A 27,892-nucleotide genomic window follows, 5' to 3' on the forward strand; every position below is an offset into this window, starting at 1 on the left:
ATGAATGAAACTCGGGTGCTACGTAACCTGTAACACCGCCGTGCAGCTGCTGCGAGGTCAGCGTGAGGTTGTTGTTGTTTTTCCCTCTCCGACTGTGGATATTTTGTCTAAACTGTTCACTACATGTTTGACAGCTGCGTGTTTAACCTCAGAGTAAGTTACGGACAAACAGTAGGCAGACAGACGTCAGGTTGAAACCGTTAAAAACAGCAAACGACAACTTTAACGTTACTATTTGGAGATTTAACGTTACAAGTAACGTAAACATCAGGACAGGACAGGATGCAGCGTCTTTAGCTTTGTTGGCTTCCTAAAACATTTTGCCGATGCATACGAAGAAGATAAATCACCGGTCCTGGTGTTTTTCTTTCCAGACGCCCACCTTTGCCTCTCAATGGCTCGGTTTGGCCTCTGCCTCCTCCGCCACGTCTCCTCCCTTCCCTCCTCAGTCGGTGTCCCGCCGCTCATCGGGACATGCTGCCGTCACCACCGGGTGGTCTTCACCGGGCCCCTTCTCCGCTACCAGATCACCAGCCCGGGTCACAGCTGCCAGCACGGGAGGGGCGTGAGCGCAGCCGTCGGCCGGCACGGACGGGACCTGAGCGGGCCTGAGGAGAGGCTGCTGAACAAACTGTATGAAGGCCTGGTCGGAGGACAGCGGGCGTCTCTGGCCGAGTCCATCACCCTGGTGGAGACCCAGCATCCGGGGAAGAAGCAGTTGGCCCAGGTGCTGCTGCAGAGGGTGCTGGCTTACAGGAGGGAGCAGGAGAGTCGCAATGGAGGGAAGCCGGTGGCCTTCAGAGTAGGTGTGTGGTTCTGTGTGCAGCCGGGCGTCTCCGTGAACACGAGAACTGGTCATGACGGTGATTTGATAAAGGATGTGAGGCAGCTGATCAGCAGGCGCAGTGGTTCATGCATTTTTTTTTTTTTTTGAAGGAGTGCTGGGCATTATTTCGATCTCACGATATGAGATGAGATGTTGCCTTTAAATTTGACATGTCATGATATCGTGTAAGTGTTTTTTTTTTTTTTTTTTTCCTGGTTTCAGGGCTGCCTTACAGGAAAGGGTTGTGGTTTTCTGAACCCAACAAACTGTTTCAGCTAATCTATAATTCACATTTGTATTTTCTTATGTTACGGCTGGTTTTAGAGACTGATATCCCTGATATATATACTATGTATACCCTCTCTCCAGTGAAAACAGTAAATGCACACTAAACATACTCCTCGGTAGTCTGTGATAATTTTACTTAACACAACTTTTCTAATGGACACCTGTGAGTCCAACTGCTTAAATGATTGATTTCTTCAGAAACCTTTAAAAAATGTATACAGGAAGAGGAGTTTGGAAGCTGCTGGCTGTGAGTGAAAGGCTCCATACTGTTTTATTATTAAGATATCATATCGCTCAAGGTTCTCAACACCGTGACAAGGGATTCCTCTTCAGAATAAAATAATACTTAAGATTACGATGTGCCATATGTGAAAGTATTTTAGTGTTATTTCTGAAACAAAATCAGAACGTTTGTCATGTCAAAATATGGTGTCAAAGTTGATGAAAAATGGACAGGTCATGCCAAAATAGTGCCCAACAGTAGCAATCGATTTCTTCCCTTAAATTTATACGCACCCAAACGCAGACCTTTGGCTTTCTACTAAAGAACCAACTAAGTTGGTAATAATTTATTTTTTAAAGAGAGCTGCTTTATGTGCTCAGACCTGCAGAGTTAAGCTGCACACTGTTGATGTCACAAATGTGTTTTAAAGTTAAATAAGGTTAGAGAAACTATTTTTTTGGTGCCATTTGTTGCTGATTTGACCTCTTTCTTGATTTTCTCAGGTCTGTCCGGTCCCCCCGGAGCGGGGAAGTCCTCCTTCATCGAGGTGGTGGGAAAGATGTTGACGGGACGTGGACATAAAGTGGCGGTTCTGACTGTTGACCCGTCCTCCTGCACTACAGGAGGTAACATCTGCCACACGGAGCATCTAATGTAAACGTGATACAGATAAACACTTCTCGTTGTCTGATTTACAACACCGTGAATTTGTGTGCAATTCTTGTATATGAAAAGGTGTTTTTTTTTTTTTTTGGGGGGGGGGGGGGGGGGGGGGGGGAATAAATGATTACTTTGCAGTTTATTTTTTAAGGCATTAAATGAAATCATCACAGTACAATTACAAGCAACACTGAACTCGTGCTGCAAACTGACTCGTCCCTCTTGTTGCAGGGTCTCTGATGGGTGATAAGACTCGTATGACTGAGCTGTCGAGAGACATGAATGCTTTTATCAGGCCGTCACCCACCTCAGGGACACTCGGCGGTGTCACCAGAACCACCAACGAGGCCATCGTTCTCTGTGAGGGGGCAGGATATGACCTCGTCCTGGTAGAGACCGTAGGTAAGCCACCGTGACTACCAGATGTAGCTCAAAGTAAATTGTTACTCACAGTTACAATATTTTTATACCGACAGACACATTTTTTTTGGAAGCTGTAATTTTATTTTTTCCTTTATCTTATTGATGCAAGATGTTTTGATACCGGTGTCAGAATCATATCGTCTCTTTTTTTGTTAAACAGAATATGTCAAAGCACATGAACTCCTCATTTCAAAGAGAAGCTCCAACGTTAACAAGAAGTTTTTCCATTTCAACTGTAGTATAAAAAATAATTAACATTCTCACCACGTTTTAGTTGTAACTGTCATTACTCAGTTTTTGATACTCAGTGACACAACTTGGTCAGTGGGAGGTCTGGTTCCCAGCGCCGCTCATCAGGCACCTGCTTTGCATCTCGAGGCTAAAATGTATTCACTATGACGACTGTGAAGTTTGTAAAAGCTCATGATTATTCCAGACCAAGACCTTTTTTTCCTTTTTAGTACTTGTATTGTTTTAACCTGAACATACGCTGTACTGTAAAAGCAAACACAGGTGAACTGCAGTGTAATTGTTGGGCACAAAATTCAAATGAGTGGGACCTGTTTGGGGCTTTATTTTTAGATTGGAGGATTATTTGGTTAGTCACTGATTCATATTAGTCTGATTTTCGTGTAATTTTCGTATTGTTGGTCAGCAAATTTTCTGTCTTTTTTTTTTTTCTCAGGTGTTGGCCAGTCAGAGTTTGCTGTGGCAGACATGGTTGACATGTTTGTGCTGCTGATTCCACCAGCAGGGGGAGATGAACTCCAGGTGAGTAAAAAGCTCTTCAAGATCAGATCTTGTTTCATCTGTTAGGATCAAAGGTAATCTGACGGTTAGGAGGTTGGTTTAACAACTGGAATAAATGATTTACAGATAATTTTGTGTTAGATTGCCGCTGTTGTCTGGAAAATGTCCAGTAATTGCAGTATGTTTGGGCATTGATTATGTGAATATTATAAGAGCAATACACCATATAAATCTTCATAAAGTTTGATTACACCTGAAACTCTTTAAAAGATATTTAAAAGTTTAGGAGGACATGTTTTATATAATATTTAGTATATTAGAAATGGTATTAATTTCAGCTTTCTCATTTTTATGCCACTGATAGATTAAAATGAAATAGTTTAATTTTATAAGTAATAATCTAGATTTAGAATTAAACTGGTTCTGAAATTTATTTGTAACTTAAGGAGAAACAGATTTTTGTGTCCACAGTTTTGTCAAGATAAAGAGACTAATAATATATGCTAATCAGTTTATTAATTAGCTAAAATAATGAATTCATTAGCTTAACTCATTATGATTAATCTTGTGGTGATTATGATGGGACAATAGGTAGCTGAGGTTGCATTTGTTTTCATTATAGTTATTGTTTCTCAAACAAAACAAAACTGAAAAAAGCTGCTGACTTCTAAATGAATTCCAATAAATATAGCATGTTATTCTGATTCAAATATGCACAACAGCACAGACAAAATGTTCTAAAACTAGTATAAGATATTCAATATGACTTAAATACAGAAAATAACATCTAAATAGAAAAAAAACCACAAACATTGAGAGCTATGTTATAATTCTGTACATCTACTCCAGCCTCAAGTCACCAGCTGGATACAACAGCCTGAACTGAAGCTACATTTCAACAGGTGAAAGGCACTTACAAAAAGCTGAACTGTTTTCCTTGTTGTGAACCAGACAGAAGGTGACATCCGTGTTCAGTGGAAAGAAAGTAACAATTTTACGTGCTGGTGTTTTTTTTTGTTTTTTTTCACGCAACTGGCAGCCTGGAAATCACCCGACCGCAGCCGCGTCCATCCATCACTCTGTACACAGACCTCTCAGGAGATTAGGCGTCTAGACGTCAGACTTATTTACAGTGTTTTCGACATTTAATGACCTTCCTCTCCGATGCCAAAATCTCTGTCCAGGGAATCAAGCGGGGCATCATTGAGAGGGCCGACTTGGTGGTGGTGACAAAGTCGGACGAGGACCTGGTGGTGCCGGCCAGGAGGATCCAGGCTGAATACACCAGCGCACTGAAGCTGCTCAGGAGGCAGTCCAAGTCCTGGAACCCCAAGGTGTGTGTAGGTTGATATATATATATATATATATATATATATATATATTTACACGTGTGTGGTGTGTAGTGTGTAGTGTATAGTGTGTAGTGTGTGGCGTGTGTGTGTAGTGTGTAGTGTGTGGTGTGTAGTGTGTAAGTGTGTGGTGTGTGGTGTGTAGTGTGTGGTGTGTGAAGGAGATAATTGATAACTGTTTGACGTTTGACCCGCTGGGCAGCAGAAGTAGTACAGCTTTATGGACCCAACAAGCCATCCCATTGAGAGGTCAGCTGACCCAGGAGGAGGAGGGTGGAGGGGAATTTTGATGATGATGATGTCGTTATAGCGTCATGGTTTCAGTACTGCAGTGTCTCACCCCACCCTCCACGTCCCATCTCGCCCGCTTGCCTGCCTGGCCTTGTCCTTTTGTTTTCCCAGCCCAGTGCAGCATCTGCCCACTGGGCAAGCTGCCAGGAAATGCCCCCCCCAGCTCCCGCCCACTACCACCTCCACCCCCCAATCCAGCTCCCGCTCTGGATACTCGGCTGCTGTGTCATGCATTTCGCTGATTAGAAGCTTGCACATTCACATAAAAGCTTCTCTCCTAGCCCTTCTCTCCTTATTTATCCTTACTTTCTGGTACGTTTATTTGTCTGTCCGTTCGGCCTGCTGTACCATCTATGATTTAGTTTCTCTTCAGACTCTGTCTCTCATCTGCACTACTCTGCTTCACATTGCATAAAAACATGGCTTGTGGATGTATGAGAGCTAACTACTTTTATTCACAATAGGACTAACAGTTATTTTCTCAGTGAAATAATCCTTTGGCCGATGAAATGTTTGTAAAAAGAACCCGATCCAAAGTTCCAGAAGCACAGTGGGTCATCTTTAAGTGCCTTTTGTTGTCTGATCATCAAACCAAATACCAAAGAAATTCATTTTATGATGATGTAAACAGACAAACCTCACATTCAAGGAGCTACAACCAGAATAGCTTTAGAAATTCATTTTGAAAACAGAATATTTATTGATTACACCATAATGGTTGTTGATTCATTTTCCATCTCTTGACTAACTGATTCTTCAAATCAAGAATAAAAACTCCCTTCAAATTGAAATTGTCGGTTACCGATCTCCTAAAATCAAGTTTATCTTGAGTGCCCTAAAAGTTTCTCTGGTCATGTCTTTGTCTTAAAGAGGCACTCCTCCAATTTTACATGTCAAAGTTCCAACAATATAGAAATGCTGTCCTGAATTCCTCGACTTCTCTTTTCAGGGTAGATTCACTCTGACCTGGTGTTACCAAATTCACTGTGTGACTATTTGGAGCTGGCCGGCCTCCACACGGGATCGTTTTCAGTCGAGGCATCGTACCGGGCGTAGACATCGGGTTCATTTTTAAACTATTGAAACAGCCTTTGATCAATCGACATTGACCACCATATGTACCGAAACTCTACCGCTGCTGTCACTACATGTAGGTCTCTTCTTCAGAGTGCCTGAGCCAACGTTAATGCAAACAGGGTTTCAAGACCATAATCACAGCGAAGAAAACTGAAACTGTGAGCAATAGTCTGCGCAGCCATGCTAGGGTCACTCATGTTAGAGAAGATGTTTTTCTTTCACTTACCTCAAGTGGAGTCTTTGTAACTATTCCCATAAGGAACTAGTTTTCTGTGGAAATGGATCCACTAAAAACACATCCAGACTGGGGAGGCACAACAACAATAATTATGAGTCAACATTTAGAATTCTGTGAGGACCAAAAACAAAACTCCTCCTTTATATAAGAGAGATAACTATTATATAAAAACAGGTAACTCTTTTATATAAAGGCAAGAAAACGTATATCTGAAAACCTGGAGAAATTCAACGAAAACCATCTGCATGATAACAGTATTGGAAAAAAATATTTTTTTCAACTAGCCCTTTAAAGAAGGCAATTAGAAAATAGGCAGTTGCAGTTAGTCACACAAGGTTTGATTTCCTGTTTTTGCATCAGATTGAATTCCAGTCTTTGTCAGATCGTTCACTTAATGATGTAATTAGATGTTTTTTTAATTGGCTTTTTGATCCCAAGCCTCCAAATATGTTCAAGGCTGCCATATTCAACTCGACTTGTGAAATTATCTCCCTATTGAGGATCCATGGGGTTCATTTTACATCAGTTCTGTCATCTTTTCTTTCCTCCTCCAAACTGCCTCTCTCCTCTTTATTCACCAGTGCTTAATGGCATGGTTAAAAAAAAAAAAGAAAATCACCTGTTAAATAGGCTCTTCCACAGGTCTTAAACATACACGTGAATGAACGCAACTAATTCTTTCTGTTCCTGTAAATATGAAGCACTTTAACTTCTACACCGACTTGGAAATCGAACGTTACCCTGAATTTCATCATGTACTCTTGAATCTGCAGTGAACTCTGAAAAGAGACATGCAGTCACTTGTTGAAGCGCCAAAGTGAAATCTATCTCCACATTGCTTGTGTGAACAAAATGTTATGTGGAGACAAATACTCGGTTTGTATGGAAACATGACAGCTTCGTGCAGGATGGAGGCACTTCACCCCCTCCCCCCCAAAAAAAGCTGTAACTCCCAGAATCATGTTCTTTTATGATAAAAAACAAAACTTAATGCACTTTTAAATGATGTTTTTGGCAAAAAAAAAAGAGTTCATTTTGTATTGTGGAAAGTACAGTATGTTTTCTTTCCAGAGTTTCTTCAGTGTTCGGTTTTTAACATAACTAATATTACTAAAACTTGATTTTTTTTTTTTTTAATGGAATCAACACAGACATTTTTAAAAGTAAACATACCACGGTTAGATCAACACTTTTTATCTACACTCGTCTGAAAATCATTAAAGATGCTGTAAAATGAATGGAAAAAATAAATACAGCAAATTTCCTATCAATCTTAAACAATACATCAAAAGAAAGTACCACTATCAAAAAAATGTGTGCATATCTTAGCAGATTTTAACCTCATTTTTGATTTAAAAAAAAAAAAAAAAAAAATTATTTTTAGGACAGCTGACAGTGAAGAGACAAGTTCAGATGGTGTGGCATGTAACAAATGTCCTCAGCTGTAACTTGGAGGTGTTTTAAAAAATGAGACACATAGTACATTTAATAAGCAGAGTATTCCTGCTGCTCTCATATAAAAGGCTGATTGTCCCATTCTGAGTGGGACAGATTTCACCTCTGGCAGGAGCTTGTGTTTTCTTGGAGATGGTCTTGAAAGTTGCTTCATAGAGGATCTGTGGTTCCTTACAGAATATCAAACATGAGGCACAACAGACCACATGACATGTAAAACTTTCCATACTGAATAAAGTATGGCAGGAAGTTCGCTCTGTCTCTGTTCCTCTGACATCCTCAGGCTGAACGGTCGACTTGTCCAGATAACCACCTGAATGCTGAACAAGAGACGCTTTGAATTCACACTTTCACCCCTCCCCTCCCCCCTCCCAAACTCCATCTTCAGGTGGTGCGTGCATCTTCACACACCTTTGAGGGCATCCCAGAGGTCTGGGCCAAAATGGAGTCGTACCAGGACGCCATGTTGTCGAGCGGTGAACTGCAGGGCCGGCGGACGGCCCAGCAGAAGATCTGGATGTGGACTCTGATCCAGGAGAGCGTCCTCTGCCATTTCCAAAATCACCCCAGTGTCAGAGAGGCTCTTCCCCGTCTTGAAGAGAGGGTCACCAAAGGAGTCATCTCTCCAGGCCTGGCTGCTGACCTGCTTCTCAAAGCCTTCTCTTCTTCATCATCATCATCATCATCATAGGGACTACACCTTTTGAGAAGGATGGATGCCTCATGGCTGATCTGGGCCATTCAGTGGCAAGGAAAGCAGGACAGAGAGAGAGCATGTGTGACCTTGACTCTGGTTTGCACAAAAAGAAGCAGTCTTGCTCTTTTTACACTTATTTTTAGATTTAAAACACCTGAAATAGAGGTCACCCGCCCGCAGAAACGTTTCAGTTTCTCAATGCTTTAATCCGAATCCCAAGAGAAGGATAGAGTGCTGACAGTCGTCACTTCGCGACACATCCATGTTTGGCAAAATGAAATATTTCATTTGTGCAGTGAGGTGGGAAAACTATCAGCCGCCCGGTGTTGTGAAACAGCTGCTGGGACTGTCGTCTTGGACAGAAACACAGCAGACCCTCATGAGCAGTTTTAATGAGATCATAAAGGTCATGTTGGTACAACTGAAGAAGAGTTTGTGCAATACGCTTCATTTTTTACGAACAGGGACATGAAATGATGAACTGCGACTTATTCATGCCACGACTATTGTCATGACAAATACTGCTGTGGAAATATGTGTGATAATCGATTTTCACCTTCCTCATGATCAACGGCACACAGAAAGTGTTCATGGAAGGATCAAACTTAGGGAAATAGGATTTCTTATAATCATTTATTGTTGGTGCTGTAATGACAAAGAAAACAAGACTCGCACGACAAAATGTTTTTTTAATTCACTATTTTTGTTTTTGGGTGAAATCGTATTAAAAAAACCAATGTGAATCTGAACTGGATAAGTGAATGACATTCTGCTAGATTTGATCAGTGCAGTTGGCCGAGCCTTTCTCGATCCCTGTGTTTGTCCATGATATGAAGAAAAAAGGGGGAGTGATTAATGTTACCGCTACGAATATTAGACCTGAGATTTGTCAAAGATTTAATGAAATTTCTTTCCTGCTCTGGTGCCAGAAATGTCAGTGCGAGGTGTCCTCTGAATGAGTCAGCTGCACGGCTGCTTCTAATTCAGGCAAAAACACACTTTAATATTTTCAGAATTAACTTCATAATGCAGTGCACTCCTGGACACCACCAGAGAACTGAAGAGAAGTCACACACTCATAACTCCAGTGCAGCTACTTTATTAATTTAAAGAGACAGACGGCTTTATTCAGGATAAAGCAGGAGAGTCCGGTGTCGGTGACGAGCAGTCTGCTTGTATTGTCTATACGGAGGGTGTTTCCCAATCACGTCAGTGTAAACTAGGGCTGCACCTGCCTGCTATTTTTTAATGCTTGTTAATATGTCGGGTAATTTTGTTTTAAGTAAAATGTGAAAAAAACAACAAATCTCCAGGCCCCAAGTTGACATCTGAGGATTGCTCTTTTTCTCTGACCTGCAAGTCCAGTAACCCAAAAACGTAATAAGAAACTTGAACCAGCTACCTTTGTGGATTTTTGCATTAAAAAAATAATGATAAATGATAAATCAATCATCAAAGCATTAAATATCTGTTGATCAACTAATTCAATATTCATCTTATCAGTTAAGCCAGAGTCTGAACTCCAGTTTTATTTAAGGAGTTGACTATGAATCTGCACTTTCTCTTTTCATGTTTTTGATGTTCCTCCATTAAGCCGGCACGCGAAGCTCGCGAACACGAGGTAAAGCAAGTTAAAACTGAACCCACAAAATATGTACACCACAAAATCAAAAAATAACTTCATTAGAAGTGTTGAATCCACTCTTTGGTCATTTTTCGATGCAATCTTATGAAGTTGTGCTGGATTGCGTAATAATGATATGATATAAAATACAACAACGGCCGTAGTATTAAAAATATACTAAAATATCAAATATGTTTTGTAAAAAGTAATAAGATCCAGAAAATATAGAATAAATCAACTTGGCTAAGACAGTTTAAAAGGTATTTACGTTTTTGTGGGCAATTTTTCAAAAGAAGCGATGGTTTAAAAACAATGAACAACTGCTGGCAGAGCTTTTTTATTGTACACATATGGGCTTCATATGTCAGAAATATAAACCTGCTGGTGCTTTACTTATACAATAAAGACTTTAGTCCTTGCAAAATTTGACATTTCAGACTGAAGAGGGAGATTTTTCTTGGAAAACTTTGGGCACAGAAAATTTAGTGTAATTTGTTCTTTCTTTTTTCTTTTTCTCGTTGCTCATTAAAAGTCTGGCAGCTGCATTTGTGAAGCACTTGTGAGATGAAATAAGGCGTGAATAAGTTTCTCCGGGTCAGTTTCTGACACTAATGATTGGATTCGATAACATTTTACGTATGTATATAGTGCTCATGACAGCATGTCCACCCCTGTAGGTGTACGTTTGTGCTGCTTCCAACCACTAGAGGTCTCCCAAATACCACCCAGCTCTGGTTTCATTATCCTAATGACTGGCCCCTCAGTGCCAACCGCCCTCCGCGTCTTAGCGCCCCCGCCTCCTACCCCTCCATCCATTCTTCATTGAGGTTGCCTAGGGTGCCGGGTCACTCAGGGGTGAGGACATCAACAGCTGCCACTCTCCTGGAGCACAGGCTGTACTGTAGCCCAAGCCCTCCGTACCAAACCCTCCTCCTCAATCCTGACTGAAAAAACAAGAGAGGCGCGATTCTTCCAACAGCACAAAACATGAGGGTTGAGTGTGCGACTGTTCGGCTTTCAACCTCAACCCTCTCTCTCAAAATAGGCTGTATTTCTAGGGAAAAGGCCGAGTGAATTCAATACTAATCTGTGCTCGTCCTTGCTCGTGTGCTTTTGGAAACACGGAGTCTGAGCCCCCCAACCGCTGGATGCGCTCCCAGGTCGCTGCTCGTTTGCTCCCGCCTGCGTACGAGAGGAAGAATGCCCCCTGAATGCAGATGGATTCATTAGGTCTGAGTAACACCCTTCTCCTCCATCATGCTGACACAAACACATACACACTGTAACTGCTCTGGCTTTGCAAAAGGGAACAGTGAGTTCTGCAGCTCTGGACGCTCTCCACACACACGCACGCACGCACGCACGCACACACACACACACACACACACACACAGGCATATACGTATACACACACAGTTGTCTCCAGTGTAAACAACACCATGCGGTTTCACTAAGGAAGATTAACTCAAATGCTGCCGGATCGTGTTCGGCCATCTTAGCCTAAACACGGGCCCGTCCACATGTGTTCAGCATTTAGCTGGATCTGTTGAATGTAAGCAGAGGACAGAGACAGGCTCTTTGATGAGGTTTTTTCATCTTTAATGGCAGGGTTTGTATCGACAGCCTTTCTTTGTGTCAGCAGTCTGAATTCAACATGCTTTCCTGGTTCAGGACAAAACTAAACGGTGCCCTCATACTGTTGGAACTACAGTCCAGAACCCCCCCCCCCCCCCCCACACACACACACACACACAAAACCTCAAGGTCTGGAATGAGCGGTGAAAAGCCGGGCTGCTACAGATGTCAGGAAATCAAAGCTGGCGTATTGTTGCATGGACAGACATCTATGTTTTTCGTCTTGTTGGTTGTACGAGCTTCTCAGTTTGGTTGTTTTCTGGTACGATCACGCTGTTGAGGGAAGCCTGACACGGGGAAATGTCAGACTGGCTCTGCTACGGCTGATTTGGGAGCTCTCTGTGTGTGTGTGTGTGTCTGTGTGTGTGTGTGCGTGTGTGTGCGTGTGTGTGTGTGTGTGTGCGTGTGTGTGCGTGTGTGTGCGTGTGTGTGCGCGCGCGTGTGTGACAACCGGTCATGGGCTGCTGATCCACAAAGCCTCAGCCGTCCCCGCTATGTTTGCTCTGCTCCTCACACACGAGCACATAACATCACACTCTCCTCCCCTCCCCTCTTTTTTTTTTACACATGAACACCCGTCCAGCTCACCTCCTACACATCTTGTACATACATAAAAGCCATCCATCCCCTGTCACACACACGCACACGCACACACACGCACACACACACACACAGCCTGCCTTGTTGCCCACCCCGCCGCTCTCGACTCGGCTGGCTGCACTGCCATCCCTCTGTAGTGACAGATGAGTGTGTGAGAAGCATTTCCTCCAGGCGGAGACTCTCTTTCAAGACGGCCACAAAACGATACGAGGAGCCACACAGTAATGGGGTTGGAGAGCTGCCGCGAAGCCCCGAGTGCGTGAGTGCACGCGTGGATCTGCAGCACCCCGCTCATTATGCTGCTCTGATGGGTCACTGTGCAGCCTCTTTATAAGAAGACCCTTATGGCGACATGTCTTATTATATCAACTGCTGAGATGGACGTTAATACCAGGCTGCGCTGTGCATGCTGCGTGCTCTCTAGCCTGTAGAGTGATGAGACATGGTTGGTATTCCAAGTGCATCTCATTGCACGGGCTAATTCTATTTAACCTGGTGAAGTCTGCTCGATGGTACGGTCAGAATGCCCCGGGGAGACCAGTATGTACCTCTGCTTTATTACACACCTGAGGAGGCTCGCTCTCCCACACACACACACACACACACACACGCACGCTCCACTGTTTGCTGTGTGTAATTTACTGGGCAGCCCGTGGGCTAGGCCTTCATCTGCAGGAAGGCGCGAATAGAGCCTTGGCGCCAGTAATTGGACTTTAGAACTGATTGGGGAACTTGATTGACCCCCGGTAATGGATTTGAGTGAATAATTATTTGTAGTTATGGTTGGAAGATGATATCAGGGAGAGAGAGACCAATCCCACCAGTGTGACTCACCCCTGCCGCCAGAGCAGAGCGCTGCCAGCACTCAATTAATGAAATCCAGCTGCTCAGACTCCCCACGTGTAGTGGCTGATCAAAAAAAAACACACAGGGGTCTGGTCAGAAAAAGGGTTATCTTCAGCCAACCTTTCCCTTTCGCACAACTGGCAGCCCGTGGCCCATCACAATAGTGATTATAAAATCTTCCCCACTCCAGGTACAAGACATTAAGGTTGATAATGTCTCCATTATTTTTTGAACTGCCTGTGGCAGTGCTCAGCACAGCCTTAGGCAGCCATGTTAATGAGACCTCTCAAGATGGCAGGCAGCGCCTCCTCAGGACACAAAATGCAATCACTCTTAATCCAGCACTTTAATTGCTGGCCAAGCCTGCCTAAGTGAATTCAGCTGCTCCATCACTGCAGGCGTGTGGCTGCAGCCCGAGAAGGCTCCAACATCATACTCACAAAGATAAACTGGGCTTCAAAACAAATGGGAAGTGATGCGCGGTGGTCTGTCTCGTTAAAACCGAGGCCTCTTCTTCTTTGAGGTTGTCCAACAGCGGCCGAGGAGTGAGATTTCCTCCTGCCATCCCGTGCTGCCTTCATGCATAATTTTTTTTTTAGCTCTCTGCAGAGGCTTGCTGAAGTAATATGCAGGGAGAACAGCAGCCACCTTCCTTACCTTCCTCTCTTTTATCTTCCTCTCTTTGCTCTTTGATTGACCCACTTGCTCCCACATCATTATCCTCACAGTTCCCCTCACTACAGTAAATGTTTCTTTACTCCCTCTCACTCTCCTGCCTTCATGCTTCCCCTCCTCCTCCTGTCATATGTCCCTGTCCCCCCCCCCCCCGCCCTTCCTCCTCCTCCTCTTCCCCCCCCTCCTCCTCCTCCTCCTCCTCTCTCCCTCCCTCCGTGTGACCCCTCATTGCCCTCTTGCCAGTCTCTATTATTTCTGGCTGCCCAGTGGCCTGGTCAGGCTGGTGCTCCGGGGCTCCAGGCAGCCCGTGTTATGACAGGTAACACTGGGCCACACACTCTCTCTGGTAACACGTGGAGGTCAGCCTGTCATACCTGTCCACAGCTCCGTCGAGCACGCACACGCACATTGTACGCACACGCACACAAACGCCATGATTCACTGTGTATGGATAACTGCCAGACAGCCCTGGCTGTAACCTTAGATTCAGCACAAGTGAGCGATGAGGCACCGTGCGGTAGAAATACACCTTGCCCCAATCTCTTCCTTTGTGCTTCCAAAACAATGTCTTTTTTTTTTTTTTTTTTTTAAAAGGTCTTGCATGATGTGCTGCATTTACAGCCTTGGCAAACAGTAGGAAATGCTGCAGTTGTTCAGAGGAGGATTTAACTGGATAGTAGCTGTTAACTACTGCTAGACTCCCCTCTCTGCTGGCATGGCCTGCTCCCCGTGTTAATGACCACTCACAGTTGCTGCCCTGAGGGGGCTGTAGGACGGAGTCGGCCAACATCAGACCCTCACAGCACCTCCACGACCATCTGCTCAAACAACAAGAAAAATATGTTCCGCATTTTATTTGTCTTCTGCATCCATTGTTTTTGGCTCGTAAGAAGAGACGCCAAGTCACAATTTGTTTCATTCATAGCAGTTTTTAATGAGATGGGATTGCTTCGGCGAAAAGTCAGAGCGTGTTCCCCAAATGCATATCCCGCACATGATGTCTCGTTTCTGTCCAGCTGCCCTCTATCAGCCGGTGAATAGCCAAGTTTTGTAGAGTTCAAGGCCTGTAAATGAGAGCAGTCATCCTCTACCCAACTGAACAAGCTCTGTCCACCCTGGACAAGATGGTGGCGCCCCGGCAGTCGATCAGCGGTTGTTGTAACCGTGGCATGTTCCTGGCTCCCTGTCTGATCCGGGGCAGGGCCCCGCACTACCAGGCCTGTGAGGGCCAAGGGGGCGGCACGGGTTTGTCACGCCAGGTTGACATTTCAGGGAGCTTTGCCAGGACACCACAGCACATTTTGTCCTCCTGGACAAGTGGTGTGGGAGCGAACGTGTCAACTCAGGCAGATGGGCAGGCGTCAGTGCCAACCACACTGGACTGTACCGGACCGCTGGCCTGACAACTGTCAGCCAGACGTAGCGCTTCCTGGCACATAGTGGAGGGGCAGGTGTCTCCCTCTAGCAGCAAGCTCTGGGAACACGTGTCCGCGGACAGTTTTTGATCTTTTGTGTGAGACAGAAAAAAAAGTTAAACCACATAAGTTACTGAAACATAAGTACGTAGAAGATTGTTCCTGATTTCAGAGGTGTAGAAGTTCAAGGCTGCGAACACTAAAATACATCAAATTGATATCACGGCAGTCAAAGGCTGCCAGTAGTAAAAAGAAGTACTGTTTAAAACAAACAAACCATAGTGCTGCATCTGAAAAAGATGTCACCTGATCGTGTGACTCAACTCATTTATATACTGAAGAGAGCACTACAGCAACCTGCATCTCCACACCGTCTCCCCCCTCTCCCCCTACATATTGCTGACATGTTTAGTCACCATATTTGAGTCCACACAGCCTTCATCAGGTATATGAACACGGAACAGTTCCTCAAAAAATTCATAGATGCAGACAAAATTCATTCCGAATCTTACACTTTCAATTTATGTAAATAGAGAACTACAAAAACCACAAAGACTAACGTTGATATAACAGCAGGGAGTTAGACGATGCCACTTTTATTAAACCGAACTTGAATTTGCAGCAGAATCAAGTTCGCTGCATTTTGGATGTTGTGTGTATTCAGCTCAGTGTTTTTGATCGTTGATTACAACAGATTCAATTTTTTTTTTTTTTTTTTTTTTTTTTTTAAACAAAAAAGGCCACGAAAATGAAAACTCTCCAATAAAAGAGACATTTTCATCTGATTCCAGTCAGAAATTGGCAAAAATTAGGACAGAATTGAAATTGATCAATTATTTTTTTTTTAAGTGCGGGCGGCACAATGTCTCACAATGTCTCCAAAATGTAAAAACAAAAACAAAAAAATCCGTTTTACATTTAATTTCAAGATTCTCGTCGATGAAGTTGTTTAGTTTTCTAACATAACTATATGTCAGAATATAGTTTTTTATTTTGTCATATATTGTACACACTTATGGAAAATAACATTTCAGCTTTATGAAATGTTTACATTTCTTATTGGCAGCTTTGGAATTTCTTGTAAATATGTACTATAATCACCTTTAAAGATTATGTACAGAATAACTGCTAGTTTAGGGGCTGCTGGAAATATACAAAAAAAAACAAAAAAACAAGCAAAGCTTTTGTCAAAGCTGACAAAGAGGATTTGTTAGTATCTGTGCGTATATGTTTGGATATGTTCATGCTTCCCATACGGTATCTTTATCTGTGCCGACATCCACCTGTGTGTCTGTAGCAGCACGCCTGTGTTGAGCTGCACATCTCAGCCGGGCCTGCTCGGAGGGAGGGCCATTAATCTTAGCTAAATCAAATAAATCAAGTGCACTTTAGAAAAGAGCTGTCAGTGTAATTGTTGTGATAGCCATTCCCCTGCTACTCCAGGGGGAGCTCTATTGAAAATTGTGCCAGGGAATGCACACTCGCCGCCATCCAAAAAAAAAAAAATGCACGGGGACCCTGAGAACATATATAAGTGAGTCTGAATGAAGACATCTGACACGACGCTGCTGAGTGGGATGAGACTGAAGTTTGCAGCCGCGTCTGCGTCCATCATTGTGGGACGCTCGGACAAGGCCGCTGCAGGTTTAGGCCTGTAGTTGTGTTTGATCGTCCCCAATGTTAAGCGTGACCAAACCCCCCCCCCCCCCCCCCCCCCCCCCCCCCCCCCCACCCCAAGCTCTGCTCTGCTGTTAAATGATTTTGGAGAAGAGAAAACCACCGCGGTGATAAAAACATCAAACCTAATCTTCAGGGCCGTCCTGTGCGTCTGCGCGGAAAGAGCACAGTTTGGTATTTTCATTTGAAAGAATTCGAAACCTTTTCAAGGAAACCATACTGGTGTTTGCAGGGATGAGACAGAGGAGATAATGGGGATGGAAAGAGCAGCATGTGAAAAGGCTGCGCTGCCCTTGGCTTCCCTCTCAACCAATGAGGGTTAAATGACTATCTGGGAACCTTGGCAACCATTTCTGTGCTCCTTCTCCTTCCTCTTAATTCGGCTGTGAACTGGCTAAACGGGCTGCATTCAACAATCAAACATGCCTTTTCTTTTTCGGTCAGAAGTAACAGAGATGCCCTAAAGTATGTTTTGATCTCACCAGGAGCCATCTGTGGTTTTTGTTTCAGCCCTTCTTTTGTTGACTTGATTACTAATATCCTCTCAAGGCGAGTGTTTCTCTGACATGTTGCTCAGGGTTCCAGCAGATGGTGCCAAACAGAGTCCGCTTGTGTTTGTATTGTGTTCATGTCTTTCAGAGTGGGTCTTTGTGCATTCTTGAAAGGTGGAGAGCCATCGTGGCCCACCTTCCTATCAGGTGTCACAATAACCAGCAGAGTGAAGCAGGTCTGAAGACTAACGCCGCATTCAGTCAAGGTTTCAGCAGTGAACTCACGAGCTGAGCAGATGAAGGATTAGGTCGGAAGGAGATCCGCGATGCTAAACATTTCTGAAGTTAAAAATGCTCGACTGCATTGTCTTCGTCTCAAACAAACCCTCGCTAGGAGTAACGACAGGAAAAGGGGAGGAAAAAAAGATGAAAAGACACGGATGGATGCAAACTCTGTTAATTTGTTTGACCCTCTCTCTCCTCAAATGAGAATGGATGGAGGGATTCCCGGTGTCCTGATTGGAAGATGGATGAGTGTGCAGCTATGGCTTTAATTGATTGAAGACAGGAATTCAGTTAGGGGTAATTGAATCATGGAAATCATTAAAAGCTCAAGTGCAAGAGATAATTAGGAGAGCTAACCAGGTTGTAATCAACCCTCGTCTTCAGGATGCGCCTTAAAAAAAGAAGCTTGTTATCCTGCAAGGTTTAAGTTTTCATGACAGTAAAACATCAAACCATTCTTCTCAACCTACTGGCACTTTGAAGCTGCTTTTCGTCCGTGCGACTCGGATCGTATTTATTAATAAATGACTGCTCTGTTTTAATATTTCCGTTTACTTTTGGCTAATTGGTCTCCAGGCCAGTTTTCTGCTACAGATTCCCAGGGTCAGCCGGGGGTCGGCGTTCTACTTCATTACTCCGTCCAGGGAAATGAGGAGCCTGATTAGTTTGGTCTCGACCTTGTGCTATTCTGTTAAGCTCTCTCCGACTAAATCTCCTCACTTTAGATCTCAGCAGACCCCCGAATCATTGAAATCACAAAACCCAGCATGTGTTGGCATTTTTAAAATGAACATCTCGTTGTGTTTGAGCAGGGAGATTTTTCTTGTAAGCTGCTGAGATTCGGTGGGCGATATCTGTAGGTTCAGTGTCACAGTAGATGTGAAGTGCAGCACCGACTGTTACCCATAGAAACTAAGTAACCTATGGCTGGTGACTGTCACAGGATGCCATGGTAACAGCAGAGCCTAACAACAGGGGAGTTGGCTGCTTGTTTCCTTTTTTATTTCAAAGACATGATCATACTTAAGTAGAGCTGCTCTCCCTCTACCCATTACCACCCTCCTCTTCCTCCTCTTCCTCTTTTCTATAATGCGCTTGTCATCCAGTTGGAGTGGCCAAGCATTAGCTTTATATTTGAGGCAGCAGCCAGCGGGGGGGTATGATCTGTCCCCCCCTGCTGATTCAGGCTGCCCTAAGTCTGGATGTGCCAGGCCCAGAGACTTGTGGGTAATCCATCCCCCTCCTCCACCTCAAACGCCCCCCCGCAGTGCTTCCTGAATCAGATTGCTGCTGACCCCCGCCGAGTGATGTCTCACCCCAGAGAATGGGGAACGGGCGCAGCGGGGGAGTGGGCAAGCAGTGATGTTATGCCCCTGGGCTGGGCACCAAGCACGCATGTAAATACATGCCACACCGTGCACGTCCAACTCCGAGTGGCGAGTAAGTGACACACCACACGAGCCCGCGGATCATTTCCCATCGCTGCTCTCTCAGGTGGACCTCAGGTGCGGATCGTCTGTTTCCTGCACAAGCTCGAACATGACATCTTCTTGGCTCGCACTTTGCATAAAACCGCGTGTGTTTTCGGCAGCTGGCGCGAACTAGTACGACTTCTATTTAGGATCGCATAAACATGCAGTTTTATATTCACCAGTTCATTTCCGTGCCTAATTTTTTTTCAAAGATGAATAGATTTACGAAACAACAAGCGGCCTCGGCGGAGCCCCGCTGCACGCAGTTTCCAGCCCGGGCTTCAACCCGTGCCAAATCGATTCCAGAGGTCATTTTCCTTCCTTCATTTTGTCTTTCCTGTGCACCAGCGGTCCTGCTCCGCAGCCCGTACTGAAGGCTGTCTATGGCAGGACTTTGCGTGTTTATTTTCTCTGTTGGAGCGAGAAAAAAAAAAAGAAAAAAGAAGGAGATCTGTCTTCACTTAGCAGAGCCTCGGCTCCTTCGCAGGCTTAAAAACCTCGACGGTGGACGGATGGGCGGTGAGGAGGGGGAGTCTGAGGAGCACTGATGCTGAGTGAGGCGTCCACGGAGTTTACTGTGAAATGAAAGAGAGGGGGGGTGTGTGTGGAAAGAACAGGGGAGGTAAATGGCAGAGGAGGAAAGAAGAGCACAGATTGTGGGGTAGAGGTACAGACTCTCTGCGATAGGAAGATGCCGCTAGAAAGGGAAAAACTAAGAGTGAGGTGGACGTATTGAGCAAAATAGAGAGGAACAGAGAGACGGTGAGAGAGGCCAGGCAGCTGGGAGCTCCCACAGACACGCACTTCTGTCTAAGCAGCTTTCCTCTCAGGGCAGGGTCGCGGCGGGTCACGGCGGGATTACACTTTTGGCAAACAAGAGGGAGCTCCTCTCTCACAAAGCCGTGCACGACTCCCCCATGACTCTCAGCAGCTGTAATAAAGCCAAGGCAGCCTGAACCTACAAACAAAAAGCTAACACGCTATCGATCGACAGCGGCCAACTTTCACGAGGTGGTGTCGAAAGGTCGACGTTGTGCAGACAGCTCGGGCTGGGGTGAAGGGCTATTATTGGGATGAGGGAAAACTCTGGCGTTTGGTCTTATCACAGAAAATTCCTCACTTAGTTGGCAATTTCACCAAACTGTCAGCGCAGGAATGGAGTTATTGTTATTCAGAGAGTGACTTAAAAAAAAAAAAGCCCCCTTGTCCAGTGCGATATTCCAATCACAAAATCCAAATGAGGTTTTTCCATCCTTTCAATCAATAGCCATCCCCTGCAGTGCCTCCATGTCTCTTTACTTCCTAATCAACACTTCCACTCATAGGGAGGTCAGCTGAGCAGGCGCACAGTGCCCCGAGCGCTGCTTTGAACTTAATTAAGCAGCTTTAAACACAGCCGAAAAGATTCATTAATACACAGGCAAGATGAGCAGCTAGATGAGAACATGGCCCCTCAACAGAAAAGATCGGGTTTCGGATAGCTGTTGAACCCACATGGGTCAACATCAAGGGCGCGGCGATGGGGGTCCCGCAAGGACTGCCAAATCCTTTCGATTTGATAAAGGTTCCACTAAATCTCGTTCTTTTTTTTTTTTCTTCTTTTTTCCACATGTTAAACCCTCACTCTTAACTTCTTCCCTACGAACGAGACGGCGTGTTCGTACGGAGGCGGCGAGTAAAACGACCGGCGAGGACAACGCGAAACGTGCAGCAAATGGATGGAGGAAGAGAGGGAAAGATGGAGGTGTGCGTGTGCCTGAAGGGCTGCAGTGTGCCACCGGTGTGCTGAGAGGCAGGGCCTGTTAAAGGAGAGCTCCAGACCAAGGTGTTCTATAGCTCCGGGGGCTAACGGTGATAAATGAGTCCCTTAATGTCGGCAAACACTTTATCTCTGCTTCATCTGTTTTCATTAGGCAGGGCCAACCTTTGGCTGGGCGAGAACGTGCTGTAACTTTCATTACCACAACACAGGAAGGAGAGGCACAGAGACCTCCCATCGCTCTAATAAAAACACCAGCTAGACACCATGACCGATCCTATTCCTTATTATTATGACGGCACGCCACCGTTATAAATTAGAGAATGCAATGTCCCTCAAAGATGATCAGCGCTTTTCCTCAACTGCCTGGCCGCTGGTTGAGAGCTGCTCCATCTGCCGTTCTCATCGGTTGAAAAACTAACTTTCGATCTCTCTCGCTTCCTCCTTTCTTATTGTTTTCCCCTGACAGAATTATTGAGGAGCCGCCAAGGCCTTGACGTTCCTTCCCAGGTGGTGATGGAGGAACTTAAGTTTATTGTTGCTGAGAAAACAATCTCACCGCATGGCCCGTTTACTAGCTGTTTCGTAGCTTTCGATCGAACCACGCGTGTTTCTTTAGCAGTTTGCTCAGTTTGAAATGTGAATATATAAATTTAACTATTTTCATTTCAATGTTCCTTCTTGACCCTGGACAGTCACATTTTTAGTTTCATCCTTCTGTTCTTCTGTTTTTGTTTTTTTGTTTTTTCCCAGCGCTTTCAACTGAGTATTACTGTCTTTGTCAGTATATGGAGGGAAGTGACTCCCGAAAAAATAATCAAGTAAATATCAAGAATACTGAGCAAACGCAATTTGTAAATGAAGCCAATGAGATTTAGTTGAAAACTCTGCAAAGATTTACCTTCAAATGAACTGATACAGTTTTCCTTTCTGACATTGATAATATAACATGGAAAATCTATTAAAAATCCCATTAAATGATCAAATTCAAGCAATAAAATTGCTCAATGCAGTTGAAATGTAATGTTTTTTGGGGGCGGGCCTTCCAGCAGGATTTGTGACATCACAAATAGTTTTAAAACACAATCCACTTCAACTCAACCTGGTGTGATTTAAAAACTTGAAACTTCCAAGGCACAAACACTAGTGGACTTTACAGTGAAGTATGTGACGTCGTGTGTCCAACAGTTAATCTAATAATTTTATAAAAGTTTAATAAAAACTTAATAAACAAAATCTATTTACATATTAATCGATTCTTAGAAATGTAATGAGTGACATGAAGCGGAGGTCATTTTAAGGATTTGTACCACTAAATTTTGTAGAAAATCATATCAGAAACAAGTTATTATTCAAAGTACAACATTTTATATCCATGTTAAAACATGTCTGGAGATCTTTAAAAATTACATCCGATCTTAATCTGTAAAATAAAACCTAATTTCATTCATTTTCAGTCGAGTTAAAAATTTGTTTTGCATGTTTTGACCAGTGCTGCTTAAGATTTAATGATTTATTATATGCGACACAAATTATAGTCAAACGCTATGGTCACTCAGCTAGGATTCCAACTGATGATTCTTTTTTTATTATTAATTCTTGCATGTTTGGAAAACCCACGGGAACATCTTCAGATGTTGTTTTGTTAGACCACCAAACCAAAATTATTCTGTTTGAAATAATATGAAATGACACATGATAGCAGTAAAGCAAAAAAAAAATAATTGCATTTGAGAGGCTGGAACAAACAAAAATGTTGTATTTTTCCTCAACTAAAAATCTTAAGAAATAATCATCAAAACTTTTGCCATTGTACTGTGTAAATTTATATTTCTGTGGAAAGAGAACAACTCGATCTGTAATGTAAAAACCCAGCAATGTATGAAAGTGTGAGAGTTTGTAGTAGTAAATAAATGTAAAATAATCAACAAAACAGACAAGTGACATAATATCTGATGTAAGCTTTACTTTCAAATCCTGTTACATTTAGATCTGGCAAGTTGAACATAAAATAATGCCAAACAAAGAAAAGAAATACAAAACCGAAAAAAGTACAAATGGTCTATTTACCAGTTATCGTCACAACCCTGTACAGCCTTAACAATGGAGTAATAAAAAAAAAAAAAAAAAAAAAAAAAAAAAAAAAGCTTTGTACAGCACATACCAATCTTCACCGAGTGCCAAAAGTTAAGATAGTTGAGCCTTTTCTAATCATAAAATACAACCAAACTTAAAGCTAACTGATTGTAGACAGTGCAGGGGGATGCTAACTAAACCAGAGAGTTAGTTTTAAACACAATTATGTGCTAAAGAAGTAGAGAGAGGACCGTGTCATGCATACTCTGAAGTGCTGAAAAGGTAGTTAAGCTTAAAAAAAAAAAAAAAAGAAAAAAAAAAAAGGTCTCTGCTGCTTAAAAACAGGCAAAACAAACAGAATAAGTGCTTCAGAACACTGTTGTTCAAAAGGATAGAGCCCTGTTGCCTTTTTAACTAAAGGGGACATAAAGAAGTGCAGCCATTCATGATTACGCTGTATTAAAAGGCAGACATATTTAAAAAAAAAAGGTGTCGAGAGTGGACACATTCTTTTCTTTTTTTTTTATTCTTTTTTTTTTTTTTTAATCTTTTATCTTTTTTTCTATTGGACCCTGACAATTAGTTTGACTCATTCTCAGAAGTCTCAGGTGGTTTCCTTCCACCAAGTGGCACTAGAGTATAAAAGATAACGTAGATAGTACAAGGAGAGTGTGTGTGTTGGAGGGATGCTCCTTTCACTCTAGAGACAGCATGCCAGACATTGTGACAGAGCAAAAAAAAAGGAACAAACAAACAGCAGTTTGTAGAACGTGGGGTGATGGGGGGGAGGGAGGGGGTGGTGGGGTGGGGTGGGGGAGGTTGAGGGGGGTGGTGGTGGGGGTGGGAGGGGGGGGGGGGATTGAGGCATCACTCCAGAGCAGGACGTGACGGATTCAATCCTAACATCACGTCCTGCGGCGGCTTACATTTTGGTCTTGACAATTCATGTTCTCTGTCCAATCAACATTTTTATCTGACATGATTTAAGTAGAAAAAAAAAAAAGCAACAAAACAATAGTTCATTTAAAAAAAAAAAAAAATGCATAAGTAAAATAGACAAATGGAAACAATAAGGACAAATAAAAAAAATAAAATAAAAAATAAAAAAATCCCTTTACAAATAAGGGATTTTGGCTTCAAGACCACTTCGGAAAAACAAGCGCAATCAATAACGGGTAAAGCTTTTTTCAAAATAAAATGCTTCTACTAAGCTGCCCTATCTTGCAAAAAAACCCAAAACAAAACAAAAAAACAACTCTTTTTGAGCATTTTACGGATAAATACATATTCTCATCATCAAAAAGTGCAGCACTGTGCAAAATTGGCGATCACAATTTAGCCTGGGACCTTTAGTTCCCAGGGGGAGCTTGACCTCTACTGTCTAATTCATGCAATTTGTATTCATTTCCTTTCTCCGATTTCACAGAGGCAGACCCTTTTTGTACCACCAGAAATGTCTAAATGTGAGACCAAGGGGTGTTGATTGAGTCATTTCCAGCAACTGCTGCCCACTTCACATTACCCTAACTTGGTGGATCTAAGTTTGCACTTACAAAAAAAAAAAAAAAAAAAAAAAAAAAAGGAAAATAAAAGGTTTAAGTGCTTTTGGCTTGAAGTGTAACTACAGTAAGTGCAATTAAAACTCAAAAGGTTGACAGGAGGGAGGGAGGAAGGGAGGAGGGAGGGGGGGGGGGGCAAAAAGCAGTACCATGTCTGCCAGCCTAACTGAAGCCAGTGCCATTGAACACAATGCTGTACAAATGAATGGCTTTTCTTCGTCATTGCACCTAACAGGAACTTTTGTTTTTCTTCTCACAACGGGAACTCTATGAATGTTAGTAGAAAATGTTTATTATGATGTAAAAGGCTCAGTAAAAAAGTAAAAATAAAAAAAAAATAAAAAAAAAAACAACAACATAAAAGACAAAAAAAAAAAAAAAAAAGAGGAAAAAAGACACCGAAAGGCCACCAAACACACTAACTTTCCCGTCTTTACCAGCACAGAAGACGTCCCTGTTCACACTTCTGTATCGCTTCTTTTTCATGTACATAAACAAAAATACATTCATTCAAGTCATTTTGGAACAGTTTTTTTTTTCTTTTTTTTGTACACAAAAATTACAAAAAGCTCCAAAAAGCACCATTGAATCGGCCTGCGGTGACCGTGGCCGCGGGCAGCTCGCTGACCCGGAGCCGGTCACCTCCACAAAACAGTTATCTCATATATCTCTTCTAAGTATTAGGTGCGTGACACATAGTTCTGCATGTAATGCTCGGCTGATATCAACCTGGTCTCAGAAATCATTGTTTCCCCTCTCGACGCATATTTCTTATCCGTTTGCTACTTATTTGTTATCTCATAACAAAAAAAAAAACGTGAGTTTCTCCACGCGATGGGTCAGATTGATTCTTTTCCATATTTACATGATCGCAGCTTATTTTGTGTCGTGTGAGCTTACAAAACAAGCTGCATTTACTCTGAGACAGAAGCGGTATCAGCCGGCAGCTACGCATAACACGGTTTCACCGTTATAAAAAAAAAAAAAAGAAAAAAAAAAAAAAAAGCAACCAAAATCAAAACGATGGGAAGGGGGAGGGGCTACAAAACTATGTACAAGATTGATAAATAAGTAAGTGCGTGGTTTGAGGCATTGCTTTGGAAACGTGCCTTTGTCAATGAAAAGCATTCCGTTTCATTGGTTCTGTCCACATTGCACCGCTAAACACTTCAGGATATCTCGAATTGTAGCTTCCTAATGACGTCAAAGCTCGTTGAAACACAGAAACAGGCATGCTATTTCGATGCATAATAGCAAAAGACAAAAATGCACTAAAATGTAGCACTTGCAAGTTTTTGTTTTTCGTCTTTTTATCTCGTCAAACGACTAAAGGAAAAAAAAATATCTATAAAACTGAGATACGTTAGTTTCCTCAGATAATGCGACTGGGTCCAGGTCATTCAGATGTTTAAAAACGGAAAACAAGGTAATAGAGTAGTACTTGAAGTAGTAATAATTCAATTGATAGAACTGATAAGAAAAGCAGCTTCTTGATATAAATGCATTTTTTTTAGCATGTACAGCCTTTTTCTCTTATAAATGTTTTTTTTTTTTTTTAGTTTTAGTTTTTTCCTTTTCTTCAATATGTTTGTCTGGTCCAGCTTATCCTGCTGGTCTGATTGGAAAAGACGTTTGCTCCCACTGCAGTGGTCAAGTGTCATTCACACCACTGTCCGAGGAGTGAGGGGAAAGAGCGGGGGAGGGGGAAAGGAGGAGGAGGGGGGGGGGGGGGTCAGGCAGTCTTGGCCCTCTCCATCAGTCCCAGGTAGGCCAGGAAGGAGTGTTTGTGGGAGGAGGGCGAGGGGGAAGAGCGGGAGGGGGACGCCGAGTGGGAGGAGGAGGAGAGGAGAGGAGACGTGGCCGGCCGCCATCTGGAGTGGAGGTGCGGGTGGAATGTGAAGCGGCTGTTGTGGGTGAACAGGGTGGTGAGGGGGATCAGGTGCGCCCGGTCGTAGTTCCTGTACTGCTCGAGCATGTGGCGGGAGGAGGGGAGGAAGAGGGAGGCGCCGCCGCTCACGCCGCCGGGGCCCCCGGCGGTGTCGCTGCCGCCGGCGCCGACCCAGCGGCGCGGAGGCCCGCCGGGGTCCAGCTGCCGGGACCTGCTCAGTGTGAGCGACAGAGCGACGGACTGGAGCGCCTGAGACGCGGTGAGACTCATGAGGGGGCTGTTGCTGCCGCTCCCTCCGCTGCTGCCTCCTCCGCTGAACAGGAAGTGCCCCCGGCGCGTCCGTAGCGACGACGGGCCCCCCGGCGACGCGCCCTCCAGTGGCGGCTCCTCCCCCGCCCCCAGCGCTTCCTCCTCTTCCTCCTCCTCCTCTTCTCCTCCTCCTCCTCCCGAGCCTCCGTCCGGCCCCCCCGTCGTCCCTCCGCTCTGGTGTTTCTTGAGGTGGCGGCTGAAGACGAAGGGGTGTGTGGTGGTGAAAGGGCACTCTTGGCAGCCGAAAGTCTGGCGCGGCGCGTGCTTCAGCTTCTTGTGCAGGTTGAGGTTGTCCTTGCGCTTGCAGCTGTAAGAGCAGCGGTCGCAGTGGAAGGGCCGCTCGCCCGTGTGCACGCGCACGTGCTCGATCAGCTTGTTGGCCGTCTTGGACAAGTAGCCACACTGCTCACACTTGTAGTGGTTGCCCAGGCGGTGCCCGCGCATGTGGGCCTCCAGTGAGGCCTGGTCGGGCCACAGTCCCTGGCAGATGCGGCAGCGGTATTCCATCTTGCAGTGCGTCTTAAGGTGGCACTCCATGGCCGCTGGACGATTGGTGGAGTAGATGCAAAAAGGGCACCTGCTTGACGCAACAAGAGGGACGCGGGGAGGGACGGAGGACGGGACACACAAAGAGCAAAAAAAAAAACAACAAAAAAAAGACAGTTTAAAGGAAAGTGTGCGTTTTCCAACCGTGTAACACAACCTTGAAATTTAAGAACACAGAATGATGAAGAGGAAAAGGACAGATCAAGGGAAAAAAAAAAATAAATAAAAAAAGTGTACGATGTACAGTTCTTTGTACTCATGGTGGTATGTGTGGCAGTTTTAATGGTGGAAGAATTGAGGTGATCAGGTGTGTGTGTGTGTGTGTGTGTGTGTGCGTGCGTGTGTGTGTGTGGGAAGGAGGGAGGAAAAGAGGGAGAGTGGAGGAGGAGGAGGAGGAGGGGTGACAGGCTGGAGAAAAGATCGGAGCAGTAGGACATGAAGGGAAATGAAGGAATGGAGTGGCACTTACATTTAAATAGCACCTTTCATCTGCTCTGGACCCCAAAGCGCTTCACAAACCCTGCAGAACAGAATCACCTCAGAAAAACCTCGAAATGGTCAAGGCCCTCTCTCCCTTTCTACACACTCCTACATGTACAGAAACACTTTGCATTGCTCGAGTGCATACACATGTACACACTAGCCGAGGGGGGTGGGGGTGGGGTGGGGGGATTGGACGTGGTCTTGGGGTGGGGGTAGGGGGGGGTCTAAAATGCAGGCAATCGAAAGGCAGTTTTCCCTGAAGGCTGTTTAACTTT

The 27,892-nt window shown here is 44.1% G+C and overlaps 2 protein-coding genes across 3 annotated transcripts in view; one reads left to right on the forward strand and one right to left on the reverse strand.

Annotated features, from left to right (window-relative positions):
• Positions 1–11: 11 nt before the first annotated feature.
• Positions 12–10,446, forward strand: mmaa (metabolism of cobalamin associated A). Its single transcript, XM_069167747.1, has 7 exons — positions 12–56; positions 375–806; positions 1,841–1,963; positions 2,229–2,399; positions 3,106–3,191; positions 4,355–4,504; positions 7,969–10,446. Exons 2-7 carry the CDS (start codon positions 395–397, stop codon positions 8,269–8,271), a joined length of 1,245 nt encoding a protein of 414 aa, XP_069023848.1. The 5' UTR covers positions 12–56; positions 375–394; the 3' UTR covers positions 8,272–10,446.
• A 12,254-nt stretch (positions 10,447–22,700) lies between these two features.
• Positions 22,701–27,892, reverse strand: part of znf827 (zinc finger protein 827) — a 74,077-nt gene continuing 68,885 nt past the window's right edge. For both annotated transcript variants that reach the window (XM_069167131.1, XM_069167130.1), the window contains one exon: positions 22,701–27,165. In XM_069167131.1, coding sequence (XP_069023232.1) covers positions 26,124–27,165 — 1,042 coding nt within the window. In that variant the 3' untranslated portion in view covers positions 22,701–26,123. The remainder of the gene's footprint in view (positions 27,166–27,892) is intronic.

The sequence above is a fragment of the Embiotoca jacksoni genome, unplaced genomic scaffold (genome assembly GCF_022577435.1).
Source record: "Embiotoca jacksoni isolate LCO1_2020_lvr unplaced genomic scaffold, fEmbJac1.0.p SCAF_4, whole genome shotgun sequence".
Lineage (NCBI taxonomy): Eukaryota > Metazoa > Chordata > Actinopteri > Embiotocidae > Embiotoca > Embiotoca jacksoni.